The sequence below is a fragment of the Cottoperca gobio genome, chromosome 16 (assembly GCF_900634415.1).
Source record: "Cottoperca gobio chromosome 16, fCotGob3.1, whole genome shotgun sequence".
NCBI classification, from domain to species: domain Eukaryota; kingdom Metazoa; phylum Chordata; class Actinopteri; order Perciformes; family Bovichtidae; genus Cottoperca; species Cottoperca gobio.
The window spans coordinates 1863791-1877725 of NC_041370.1; the positions used below are offsets into that span (position 1 = coordinate 1863791).

The following is a 13935-nucleotide window of genomic DNA, read 5'->3' on the forward strand; positions in this document are numbered from 1 at the left end:
TTTTCTCTTGTAAAAGGAACATTTTTGCAGCTCCACAACAACATGACTAGACATGTTTCTACCTCAACATTAGGTATGGGGAAAAAGCTTGCAGGATAACAAGATGAGAAGAAAGAATCCTTTGTGTCTCTGATCCATTCATCTACAACAAATACAGAAGTATTCTTAATAAATATAGACAAAGTTAGACGTCTTTCCTCTTTACTGCATCATATTGATTCATATTGTAGCTCTTATAGTTCAGATTTTACAATGGTCTGATACATAATACAAGCAATGTTAAGTTTAGGAAAAGAATGTAGTTCAAGGAGCCATCTTTATTAAAAATACAAGAGCCTCTTTCATTTTTCAAGCAGTGCCCCAGAATGCAGCATGTGCACTAAGTTCAGAGCCAACTTCTGTGAAGTTTTCAGACACGAGTGTGTAATCCGACACCTGACATCATCTGGTTTACAGTTCTTTCCTATTTGAGTGAAACCAGATGTAATTCCGCTGCCTGGAAAGAAAAACTCCTCCTCAGACTTGGAGCTCCCTTTGCACTTCCTCTAACTCCAACAGATATAACCTCACACACTGACAGACTTTGAAAGCAGAGGAAGACGGTGTCGCATTCAGAGAACATCAGCAAACTCTTGGACTTTTGGACTTAAGGTAAAGTTTGTTGTTTACTGAGTTTTAGTTTCAGTTTGATGGATTCCTTCACTTGAGCAGGGTTAGTTTTAGAGTTTGGGAGAATGCATCTAAAGGGATTCAAATTCAGTAATTGTGTGTAACTGAGCTGAACTGAATTATATATATATATATATATATATATATATATATATATATATATATATATTAATATATTCAATAAAGACTTTGAGTTTGACTTTATAGATTCTTTAGGATCATATAAATTCATACATTCTGCACTTTAGCAGAAGAAGTTTGTAAGTCAGAGCTGGGAGCTGTTTGTGCAGAGTTCATGTGGCATCCCGCTGAAAAATAAAACAGACACATGTGAAAATATATCTTTAAAAAAATCGATTCTGTGTGTAAAACATGAATTCATTTCTAAAACACAAGGAGAATTCTTATGACTCATCCAGCACACATTTACTTTCGGATTGACTGTAAATCATTTGCATAGATCATGAAACCTTTGCTATTTAAAACATGGAATTTCCATCAAATCACCGAAGGTTTAAACCAGAAAATACATAATCAATGTGTGTATGAAAACAGACATTGTAAAGGAAACGGATAACGTTTGCTTTCTGATTTTAGCTCCGTAAAACTCGACAGGTCGATGGCCTTTGCAGGAAACAGTGAAGACAGATTAGAAGCAGGATGTACTATAACAAGAGAGAAACGGGGACAAGCTGAAGAGCGGCAGATGGCGAAAAAAGTTCAGATTTAAAATGCACTGAGAAAGTGTGAAACTACACGATAACAAACAGTCGACGTAATGAGTGTGATTCTTCATCTGGTGGCTGCTGCTGCACAAAAGCCACAAAAATGAGTGGAGTATTTTCTCCAGACTTGTGGAAACAGCTTTCAGAACAGCAAATGTTTGTGGTTTTATCTCCAATGTCAGCTGTTGGAGGGTTTCCTTGAAAATAAACCAGCATGCTCCTTGTCTAAGTGAAACTCAGTGACTGAAACCATCATGTGACAGTAGAACCCATCTACAGAAACCAATACAAAGTGATGTTTCGTTGTATATCCTTTTATTTATTCTCACACCTCAAAATGAATTGGGCTAATACAGGTGTCATGTGTAGTTAAGCCCAGATGATTTGTGTTTAACACATGCTGTTTGTGGTGTGTTGTTCCTCCAGGATGTTGCAGTGTGTGTGTGTGTTGCTGCTGGCAGCCTCAGCTCTGAGCCACCTGGATCAAAGCTCTCTGGACAGCCAGTGGGAAGAGTGGAAGATTACACACAGGAGAGAATACAACGGCCTGGTGAGTGTCTGCCAGTGTGTCCTGAGTATATACGGTTTGTCTCGAAAACAAAGTCCACATTATAACCGTGTTGGTTTTCTGCTGCTTTGGGATGTTTGCCTCAACTAGAGGAACATGATTGCACAACTTTCTGCTTGAGGGTTGAAAGGAAAGGTCAGAGACAAAAAAAAAACAAGTATTCATTTATAAGCTGCATACTTCAATGACTCAGTGTACGTTTGTGGTGAAGCTTCGTGATTTATTAACAGACCACAGCCCACATCTGAACTCAAGAGGGGATTCGTACAAAGCAAAGTGTCCTTAAAACTCACCAGCAAAGTTTACAAATCCTGAAATCTGACTCAGAACTGCTAATTCCTCAAGGATTGCACCAAGCTGTTGTTTTTGTTTAGAAGTTCAATCAGAAGTAGAGAGGAAGGATGAGCCATAGAAGAACAGATCAGACATTAATGGGAAAAGATGTCTCAGCCGCAGTTGAGAATACTGAACAATTTCCCTTTTCAGTGACGACCTTCAAATTCTATTATCAGAACATTTATCTTGAAAGGGTTAGTGGCACTTAACTGTGTCATACATATGTGCATATAATTATCTTCTTTCTGTCTTCAGGCTTTTTGGGTTTCCTCTTATCTTTCTCTCTCTGTATGCTTCAGTGAATCTCTCAACATGTGGACGCCTTGTGTTTGGCTCACTGACTGTCTACAGCTGACTCAATTTAACGTCCAGTCAGTTCAGTGTTAGTCTCCTCTCTCTCCGCTGGCCTGTTTCTGCTGCCTCTGGTCTGGTGGATATGTATGTGTGTGGATGCAGCTCTGTTGAGAGAACATTAATTATTTCAGTGTTGTATGTTAGTTATGTGTGTGTGTGATCTTATTGCATCCATGTTATAGTGAAGCTGCGCTGCCAGACAGTTTTTAGTCCACTAAAATGTTAAGATTGTTGAAGTGTTTTATTTGTGGTGTTAAAGTGAATAATATTATATCATCAGCATATAGATAGATCTTTCTGATTACTCACCAGCTGGGACATCCAACATGTTTATGCTTGGGTGTATTGTAGAGAACATAAGCTAAATATGAGCAAAGATTGCTCTACCTCCTTATCTAGTCCTCTCTATAGCTTATGCAGGTGATTGGAGATAATATGAGGCAAACAGAAGTCCGACGTCATGAGATCAGTGTGTGCGTCATCAGTCCTGTGTGTGGTTCATGTTCAGAAAACAGAAACGGAAAGATCGTGCTTTCAGTTAAATGTTAATAAAGTAAACACGTCCTGTCTCACTTTACATCTTTTCCAGTATTTAACCAGGACCATTATCTTTCTCTAGTGTTAACCAAGTGCTGTGAGTCCCTGGACATAACTATAACACCGTTTAATAATGCTTTAGTTGCTATGATGACTACACAATATGTGCTCTTGCAAAACCATTGCCATTTACATATATTAGTAGTTAGGTTGAGCAGAAAGGTTCTTTATTAGCCAACAGCATGGTCAGATATGGTCATGGTGTTTAAATGTTGCATGTGTATTACAGAAGAGATGATTAATACACCAGATGTTACTTCTGCTTTCATAATGTTCCCTTCTACTGTTATTGTGTCCTCTACTCTAGTTGAGATCTATTAGAGTGTTTAAATCCCCACCAATTCCAGTGGGAAACAGATCAATTAAAAAAAGGAGAGTGTAATCATAACTTGGGGAATGTCAGTTGTCTTTAGTATTCTTTCTGGCTTGAGTTTGGTGAAGAGGAAAAGATGCCTGCCACATCAATAACTTCAGACAATACAAGAGAGACACCAACAGGCTCTGTACTGCAGGAAAAACAAGACATGTGAGGTCGGCACTGGTTGCTCTACTTCCTTTTTTTGGCTCAGAGAAACAAGACAGATGGAGTTAGAGAACAGAGAACCAAAGCTAAAGCAGGACGTGCACAGTCGCCTTATCTTTCTCATCCTTAGCCAGTAAGTCAGAAAAGTTCATTTTGAAAAGGCTGCACAACTTTTGTCTTTTTGGAGTTTGATGCAGAAAGACCTTTTAAAGTTTAACTACTGTGCAGGAACTTTAACCAGGCTCATCCGCTGACACCCCCTGGACTAAACACGTCTCATTCATGCTGGCTAATTCACTTTTTAATTGAGGTTAACTTTTGATATTGTCAGCTGGCGTCACACATTCCCAACAGTTGAACCTCCTCTCACCTCTGGCTCTATATATGACTCTTGTTTCTCAGTTTCCCTGTTCGCTAAAGTTCCCAGTCACCTTCTGTTTTATGTTGTTGTAGCTCCGGTCTGCGAAGAAGCAAGAACATGTAGTTACAGATTCACTTCTTGTGTGTGTGTGTGTGTGTGTGTGTGTGTGTGTGTGTGTGTGTGTGTGTGTGTGTGTGTGTGTGTGTGTGTGTGTGTGTGTGTGCGTGTGTGCAGTTTATCCACATTGCTGATTTTGCCTGGACTCACGTACAGCATGTGAGCGTGTGTGTTTCGTGTTGTTTATCTGTGTGTACATGCATGTATTTATCTGAAAGTGTGTGTTCATGTGATCATTATATGATGTATTATTTACATTCTTGTGCAGTCAGCTGTAAAGGCGTGCAGCTCTCTCTCTCTCTCCTTGTGGTGATTTCAATCAGCTCCTCTAATTCAACCCTCCTTGAGCTGACATCACTGCAATAGAATCAAAGTCTCCTCTCGTCATTTGCATTTTCCATTACTGGAATGTATATCAAGATAGAAGTAATGATTATAGTTATGCTAATGCATGTTAGTACCACCAATACAAAGTATGGATTTCTTTTAGGTAACCAACCAAGCACTCGGCTGAATCTCACTCCCATATTCTGACGGACGAGATGCAGATCGGCCTCTTTCTCAGCACATAACGGACACACACAGTGGGGATGGCATGGAAATATTCTAAATATTTCTATTCTACATTAATTACAATTGCATTGGACCGTTGTGTTGCTGCATAAGCTATAGTAGGGAAGACTGTTATGTGAGCCTGCAGTGGTTTAATTGGCCTAATTAATGAAATGGGGCTGTAACACAGACAAGCTTCCCTTCCTGCTAATTAAATCCTAAATGTGCCCTATTTGCTCAGATGAATTTCTTTGAGCGGTCAGGTGTTAACACAGGAAGGAGGGAAGAAAGGGAACAAAGTTTAACTTTAAAATAGGTAATTGAAGAATCTGCATTTGTTATGACCTCGTTATGAAGCCCATCAGGTGGAAAGAGACGTCTGCTTACTCCATTAACTGCGACCTCGCTGAGGAACTGGATGTTCCAAAGTTCACACTTCTAGACGTAATACATCATCAAATATTTTATAGCCTTTTCCAAATGTTCGCACGAAAAGGAGACTTTCAGACCGGTCATCAGTGTCCCATGATCCTTTGCACGCCACTTAGCTTGTGTCTTTCTGTTTTAACCCCAAATGCACCTGTTTGTCTCAGGATGAAGAGGGGATCCGCCGGGCCATTTGGGAGAAGAACACGCTGATGATTGAAGCCCACAACCAGGAGGCAGCTCTGGGGATCCACTCCTACGAGCTGGGCATGAACCAGCTGGGCGACATGGTGAGTCTGAGGCCACAGCTCAGTGTTTTGCTTGTGTCATTCTTTCACCTTCTCTTCTGTACTTTGACGTCATTTACAACCTGCTCTGTGATTGTACAGATATCAGACATTCTGGGATGTTTCTGACTCTAATCAGCTGATTTCATACAGATGTAATGTCATGTCGTATGGCACACAAGTATGAACTGACAGCAAATGTGTCCCGCTTGTTTCCACCACATGTCAGTTACAGTAGGTCTGTAATGTTTACTATCACCATGATGCCACGGCTCAGCCCAGCTGCTGTGCTGCACACACCAGACAGTTGTTTCAGGGTAATGAACGAAAGAAACACCGACTGTCATTGGCCTCAGGGTCTGATCGTGTATCATACATCCAGAGGAAAAAACAAAAAAGATATTTTAATTTTCAATCAATATGCTGATTATTTCAATTCTGACTGTTCAGAGAATTCAGTTAATTATCGTGCGTGACAAAGAAAAGCATAAAACGTCTGAGAAGCTGCAACCAGCATTTCACATTTCTGCTTATAACAAATTATTTGTTTATGGAAATAGTTGGCGATTCATTTTCTGTCAATCGTTGCAGTTGTAGAAATCAATCAGCATTGACCCAGTTACAGCTGCAGTCTGAGTTACAGCTGCTGTTAGCATCTGTAGTAACGTGAACATTGATCTGTCTGCTAAGTGCATTCAATAGTGAAAATGCTGTTTGTAGTAAAAGTCATTGAAAAACAGCTCAGTGTCAGAGATTCATATTCTCCTCAGCAGCTCCGGCTTTTAGCTGCTGTCGTCTGTGTCGTGTGCTTCACCCGTGCACGCTGCAGCCCACTGAGGTGAAGCAGAATGAGGTTCGGTGTCCTTACATCAGATGTAGTCAGCGACGTGTGCGTCAGAGCGACTCACGACTGATGAGTGTGTCTGCAGCGAGACACCGGCTGTAACAAGCCGCACATCAAGCAGAAAGCGTCTGGTTTGTTAGTGACAGGAGCAGGAACCTCCTCTGAGCTGTGCGTGAACGCATGTTTGTGTAGAAACAGGTGGACGGAATAATAAAGGCTGTGTTTCCATTTTCATTCTGACTGGAAGCACTTCAGAGAAATGACCAGATGGTTAGCACTTTTTGTGTTAATGATCTCTCTGCTTGCTGAGTCAGCTGTAATGAAAGCACTGGGGGGGTTTTAATACAAACTATTGCTTAATATGGTGCAATCAGCAGTTTCCTGGTGACAGCCACAGGAGCCTGCTTCTTCTGTTATCTCATTGTTTTGTACATTTGGTGTTTCTTCCTGGTGTTATATCTTCACATTCATACAGTACATAACAATTACATTTCACTTTGGAGTAAACTGTTAAATCCATGTGTTGAAGAAATACCTTTCATCCTGCGAATCCTCCCCACGCCTTATCTCCTTTAACTTGTTCTTGTCTTAAGTATAAAAATAAATCCTCTTTTCTCTGTTTCCCGTCCAACAACATTTATATCAAGGTTATTCTAGGAACTAAGAAAAGTTTCTAGTGTCGGAGTGTTGCAACCTGCAGCCCTCTTTGTTTCTTCTTATGTTTGTGATCAATGATCCCTCAAACCTGCAACATGATGTGTAATGTTCACGGTCTCTGTGCATGCAGACGTCAGAGGAAGTGTCCGATAAGATGACCGGCCTGCTGGTCCCGATGAACCGCGAGCGCAGCTTCAGCATGGTGCTGGACGACAGGGTGTACAAGATTCCCAAATCTCTTGACTACCGCAAGAAGGGCATGGTGACTCCAGTGAAGAACCAGGTCAGAGATCATGCAGCACACGTGTCAAACTGAGTATAATAAGCACAAACTCAATCGTGATTCACCTTATTATATATATATATATATATATATATATATATATATATATATATATATATATTTATATATATATACAGCTGCGAAATCCTGCAGGTCGGTCCTGTTGAATCCTACACAGGTTGTTAAAGTGAACGCAAAGTTAATACATGTTCAGGGAAGTGGAAGGAACCTGATTGACCTCTGGCACCACGCAGCAACACAGTGGACTCTCAGGAAACATGACAATGACCTTCAACATGATGGAGGGCCGATGTCACATGACAGAAGCACAGAAACCAAAACAAACCTGAGACATGAGACGAAATGTGCGAACATTAAGAAAGTAACAGAGCAATGTAAAGAGTAGAGGTGTTATATAAGGAACTTTTATATTATTAACTGAACATGATAGAAATCAAATGTTAAAACAATTCTGCAGAATTCTTCAAAGACTCTGGATATGTTGCATTGACACATTAGAACTCCATGTTTTAATAAGGTGAGCGCAGGAACACTTCCTGGAGATACAAGCTTTCCACCCAACGCTGCAAAACCTTTTTATGAAGCATTCATTTGAATGAAAATACAAAAGCATCCTCCAACATCTGGTGCAGTGGCACTCTCCAGAGGCACTCTCATGTGACCTCAAAAAGGGCTGAATGAGATTATGAGTGTGTGGTGAATATCTTCCCTTGATGAAGCTTCTCACAGAAATACCTCCAGTTTCAGCTCCTTCATGCTCCAGAAAGGAAAAGGAAGTAAACAACCCCAGTTAGTGTTGTAACCCGGAGGAAGCAGCCTGTTCTTACTGCTAATGGACTTGAAAAGGAAAGAATCGCTTAGGTTATTAAATGTAATTAGTCATTATGAGCGGACAGCCGGGTTTTATTTACGTAAACAAGAGCAGAACAGGAAGTGATGGATTGACATGTGCTTCACATCTGTGCGTTATGCTAGCAGGCAGAGTAGCAGCAGAGTGATGTTATCTAATGAAGCACTGAAGGTGAAGCGCGGTTCATATTTAATGTCCAATGCAATATCTCATTAGCTGTTTAGTTGTTCTTAAATACAACATGCTAGTTTATTTGTATTCATTCCGGTTTTTGTACTTTTAAGTCTAGATTTAATGTTTTCTCGTAATGCAAATATCCACATTCTGCATATTTGTATTTCCTCCAGTCTGGAAATGTATTATTATTTTTATCATGTACAAAAAATGAAATTAGATTATGCTTTCAGATGCTTGTTGTTGTATTTCAGTGTAAAAAGATATGAAATATTAAATACGACACAAAAAAGAAAAGAAATGCAAAACATTTGAAGTTAACAGGAAACATTTAAATGTGATTTAAATATGATAATATCACAATTATTAAATGCAATGTGCGTTTGTGTGGAGGATGTTGTCGCTATCTGGTGGATGAAAATCCAACTGCAGCTCTAAAGAGGATGTATTGCTCTGCTTCTGTTCGGGATGATGAGCAGACGCTCTGCACACTAACAACTCGTCTGATGAATAATAATCGAGCACAGAGTCGCTTTCAGAACATCCTCCAGTAAAATGACGAGATTACACATTTTAAAACTTTATAATTGGAGAAACTCCAGCAGATTGTTTCCCTTGAGGAGAAGCAGCAGAGGTGTTTTAATGTTTTAACTGAAGTCAGACAACGACTCTGTCGGTGCGTCACCACGTCATGACTGAGCGTAAACACAGTCAGCAGGAACACGGGTATCACATTTAGAAACTCAAAGAGCTGCTGTCAGCCAGAGACGGGTGTAGACGCATGTGGATACACCTACATCAGTGGGATGCAGGTGTATCTATCATTAAATACACTACATGGATAAATGTGTGGCCATTACAGCCATATGTGACTGTTCATGTAATTCTGAAAACAACCAAATAGATGTATATATTTTTAATTTCATCCTTATTATTACCACAAATTATTTTATTTGACCTAAAATATTATTATTATATTATTATTATTATTATTATTATTATTATTATTATTATTATTATTATTATTATTATTATTAGTAGTAGTAGTAGTAGTAGTAGTAGTAGTATTATATTATTATAATATTATTATTATTATTATTATATTATTATTATTATTATTGTTATGATTATATTATTATTATTATTATTATTATTATTATTATTATTATTATTAGCATTATTATTATCATTATTATTATTATTATTTCTTTAAATTGTTTTTTTTCATGTGCCATATTTATCAGATTAATAATAAAGTATTTTTTCTTATCATTGTTGCACCTGCTGTTTAGTTTTTGCACCAATAAGAAAACAACAATAATAATAATAATAATAATAATAATAATAATAATAATAATAATAATAATAATAATAATAATAATAATAATAATAATAATAATAGTAATAATTTAAAATGTAGTCAAAGAAAATGACAAAAAAGCAAACAAACATGTCATTCTAGTTTTCATCCAGATTGAAAAGACACAAATCCAAACTGTAAGAGGAACACAGGTTTATGTTCTGCTTGTGACCCCTTGTATAAAGTATGTGTTTCTCTAACAATGTCAGTATTTCCCTTCAAAACTTTATTCCTTATCCTCTGGAATAATTTACAATTCATATGGACGTTCAGTGTCATATGTTTCATCCCACACACACATGGCCATAACTCATGTTTACTGCCGAAGTCTGCCCCCCAGTGGACAGACAGGAGAAGACACGATGTCTCGTTTATCAGTTAGATCTGCTGTCGGCTGATGAGATGTTAATGTGGTGTTAAAGTCTTAATCTACATTAATCTGTCAGTTATCGTCTTAATTAATGTGGTCTGTAAAATGTAAAACAGAAGCAAATGTCCGTTTAATCTCAAAATATTGAATTGTTTCAGCTCGAATGTAAAACCAGCTGTCTGGATAGTAATATACTTATCTTACAATGTGCATATTTATTCTTATTGCATACCCACATACAACCACGTGCACCTTCTAGTCAAAACACAGAAGAGCTTCCACTAAAAGCACGTCACTCTCCTCTCACGTTGTGTCCCGACAGGGTTCCTGCGGCTCCTGTTGGGCCTTCAGCTCGGCCGGGGCCCTCGAGGGCCAGTTGGCCAAAGCGACTGGTAAGCTGCTGGACCTCAGTCCCCAGAACCTGGTGGACTGCGTCAAACAGAACGATGGCTGCGGTGGAGGATACATGACCAACGCCTTCAAGTACGTTGAGGAAAACGGAGGCATCGACTCTGAGGAGTCGTACCCGTACGTCGGAGAGGTGAGAAAGCATCAACGCAGCACGCTTATCTAAGAAATGTCAAATTAATACTCGACTTTCCTCTCAGTGGGTCAAAGTGTTCAGTCATCCTAATAAAGTATCACAGCCTCTCAGACAAAACTGTAACAAAAGTTCTTATTCAGGGGTTTCTATCCCTCCTGTTAGGATTTGTCTTACTGCTATTTAGGGGGGAAATCGTGCTCTAAGCTTTGGAACTACAGTTCCCATGATGCAACAGAAATCAGCCTCTACCTGCACCCCTACGTTCACTTATCAACACTTTGTGTAATTTGTGTTTAAACCCATCGAAACCCACAGTGTAAAAAAGGCCGAGCCAGGCTAGCTATTTCCCCCCGTTTCCAGTCATTATGCTAAGCTAAGCTAACTGCTAGCTGCCTCATCCTTCATGTTGAACATACGAGCGTGAGAGTGGTATTTATACTTTCATCTGACTGTCAGCAAGAAAAGTAATAAGTACATTTACCAAAATGACTTCCAGAAATAATGTGTTTAGCACAACAGAGCTGCAGACAAACGGGAAGTACAGTGGTCAGCTGTTTGACTGAAGGGAGGAGATTTATCAGAAATGAGGAGAAAGAAACTCTCAGCGTCTTACTAAGCAAACATAGTTCCCTCTTTAGTCACCTGCTTTTGCGAGAAGGAAGTACAACTGCTTGGTAATGATTGAAGGCAACACGCTTCACATAGTTTGGATTCTGAATGTACTGAGGCTGTGATCAGGAACAACATGTGACAGTGAAATCACAAGGTACAGCGCTCAGGCTGGCGACTAATCATAACTCCCATTATCAATGTATCTGTTTTTAATAGATGTGTCTGTGACCAGGATCCGGTTGAGCACTGATGTAACATTAGTTCTTATAACTCAAGCGTTACTCTGCGTTATATATACTTTATATTTGGCTGTACCTCCTCTTGTGTGTTGTGTTCAGGACCAGCCGTGCCGCTACAATTCATCAGGCATGGCGGCGCAGATCAAAGGCTACAAGGAGGTCGAAGAGGGCAAGGAGCAGGCGTTGGCAGCCGCTCTGTTTAAGGCCGGTCCGGTCTCTGTGGGCATCGACGCCACGCTGGGAACCTTCCAGTTCTACCAGAGAGGTCAGGGAGCTGCTCACACGTCTGTCTTCTGTCCTACAAACTGATTACGGACATTACACTGGATACAATGGACAATTTAGTTTAAAAAAAATTAGGATCTGGTAATAGTTTAACAATAAAGAGGTAAAAATGAAGTAATATCATGTAATTACCAAAGTTATAAGACGGGTAATACTGTGGATATTTAGTCATAATAAAGTAATATGTAAAAATAGTAACCTGATAATAATGAAATAAATAATAAATGGTAATGTCAGTGCACTGTTATGATAATATAGAGACATTAATGGGGTAATAACCTTATAAAAATGAGATCAGCACATTATAACGCTGACATTCATCATGTATGTTCAAACTGAGTACTGTGAGAAGTGTGTTTAATGATGTTACCTGTAACCTGGAAACACTTTCCTGCATCACTTCCTCTCAGGCGCTGATCTATCATCGGAACAGAACATGCTTTTTAATATTGCTGCAGGCTTGTTGCTTTACTTAGGACAGCCGTCTGAGGTCGTGCTGAACAAATACAAGTGTGAGAACTTGTTGAGGAGTTGCAGGTTTGCAGCTTGTCGCCTGCAGCTCCTCGGCTAACAGATGGAGCTGCTCCTTCTTCCTCCATCACTCCCCCACACAGCGAAGTGACCGCTGTCTGCTTGTGTAGATGCGTTTGTGATGAACGATCGCTCCACAAACACTAAACCAGAGTGTTGAAGGCGACTCCGCCACTGCCAATAAGAACTATTATATCAGGAGATTTGTTTTAAAGCGACGTTAAAAGGATATTACAAGTAAAACTTTAAGGATTATAAGTTTAAATGTAACTGCTTTTCAAGAGTTCATCACCAGAATTAGAAAATGTACCACATGTGTCCCTAGCAACGTGAAATGAAAGGTTGTGTGGAGACTGATGGATACTATATATATATACTGTAAGAGCTGCACGTGTGCGTCTCACTGATGCGCTCTCTCTCATGTGCCCAGGGATTTACTACGACCGCAACTGTAACAAAGACGACATCAATCACGCCGTGCTGGCAGTGGGCTTTGGCGTGAACGGCAAGGGGAAGAAATTCTGGATTGTGAAGAACAGGTGGGACACATCACCTGTCTGAGCGGCACCAGCTGGCCCGTGAGGGCGCCAAAATGAAATGTTTGTTAGCGTTGATTTGATGCCTTCTGCCGGCTGACGAGCTGAAGTGTTGTTTGACTCCCGGCGATGCTCAACAACTCTCATGTGTCTTTCCTTTCCCTCTCTGATCGTGTGTTTTGTCTTCTCCCCTGACAGCTGGGGCGAGACCTGGGGCAAGCAGGGCTACATCATGATGGCGCGTAACCGCGGCAACCTCTGCGGCATCGCCAGCCTCGCCAGCTACCCCATCATGTGAAGAGGACTAGAGACACTGCTCCACACACAACGCAGAGGTTCCTTCCGACATGTCAGCGACAGTAACCCGGGTTTTAAACATCTGTTTGAACTACAAGGAAAAGGAATTATAATTGGAATGAATCTCTTAAAAAGGAATAAATGTTGTGTGAAGTCTTAGATTGTAATAGAGAACATTTGGTTATCTTCTTTGAAGCACTTTGAACCTCAGCTGTATGTTGTAACAGCAGAGCTCCACACACAGACGCACCTCCAGGCAGGGCGCGCTGACGCCAGAACACATGTTGGTGCCAAGTTATATCCAGACCCACCGGGCACAGCCAACATGGCACAGCTGTCTGTTCGTCGGGGAACGTTTCATTCCCTTTAGCTTTGAGTACAGTGTCTGTGTGTGTGTGTGTGTGTGTGTGTGTGTGTGTGTGTGAGGACGAACAGGACACGTTGCTGGGCAACGTTCCTCTACGACCGTCACCATCTTTATCTTGTGTTTTTGTTCAGCACTTTTCAGATGATCAAACTCTAAACTGCTGTTTTCTGTGAATAAAGGTTCATTTTGAAGCTTGGATTCTTCATTGTGTTACAAAGACACTAAGAAAACATGTTATAAAGTTTAGCAAATAATCTACAATAGCTGTGAGAGTAACAGTAACATGAGCTGCGTGTCATACACAGTACACAGCACAATGTAATATAATAAGTGGAGATCATTCGCTTTATTCTTTCTTTATTCTGCAGTTTGTCAAAGTCTCTCTTTCTATTTTGTATAAAAGTATAATTCCCTTTTTTAACGATGATTGACGACATGTTAAAGATGTTA

General features: G+C 40.0%; 1 protein-coding gene across 1 annotated transcript; it reads left to right on the forward strand.

Annotated features, from left to right (window-relative positions):
- Window positions 1-494: 494 nt before the first annotated feature.
- Window positions 495-13676, forward strand: ctsk (cathepsin K). The gene is made up of 8 exons (XM_029452272.1): window positions 495-651; window positions 1821-1944; window positions 5396-5518; window positions 7147-7299; window positions 10397-10615; window positions 11569-11734; window positions 12716-12824; window positions 13020-13676. The coding sequence occupies exons 2-8, from the start codon at window positions 1822-1824 to the stop codon at window positions 13117-13119; spliced, it is 993 nt and encodes a 330-aa protein (XP_029308132.1). The 5' UTR covers window positions 495-651; window position 1821; the 3' UTR covers window positions 13120-13676.
- The last annotated feature ends 259 nt before the right edge of the window (window positions 13677-13935 follow it).

Bases quoted from the DNA above. Each gene is read 5' to 3' on its own strand.
- ctsk (XM_029452272.1), top strand. From the start codon at position 1,822: ATGTTGCAGTGTGTGTGTGTGTTGCTGCTGGCAGCCTCAGCTCTGAGC. The intron at 1,945-5,395 runs GTGAGTGTCTGC...TGTTTGTCTCAG, and splicing joins GGAGAGAATACAACGGCCTG to GATGAAGAGGGGATCCGCCG. The intron at 12,825-13,019 runs GTGGGACACATC...CTCCCCTGACAG, and splicing joins TTCTGGATTGTGAAGAACAG to CTGGGGCGAGACCTGGGGCA.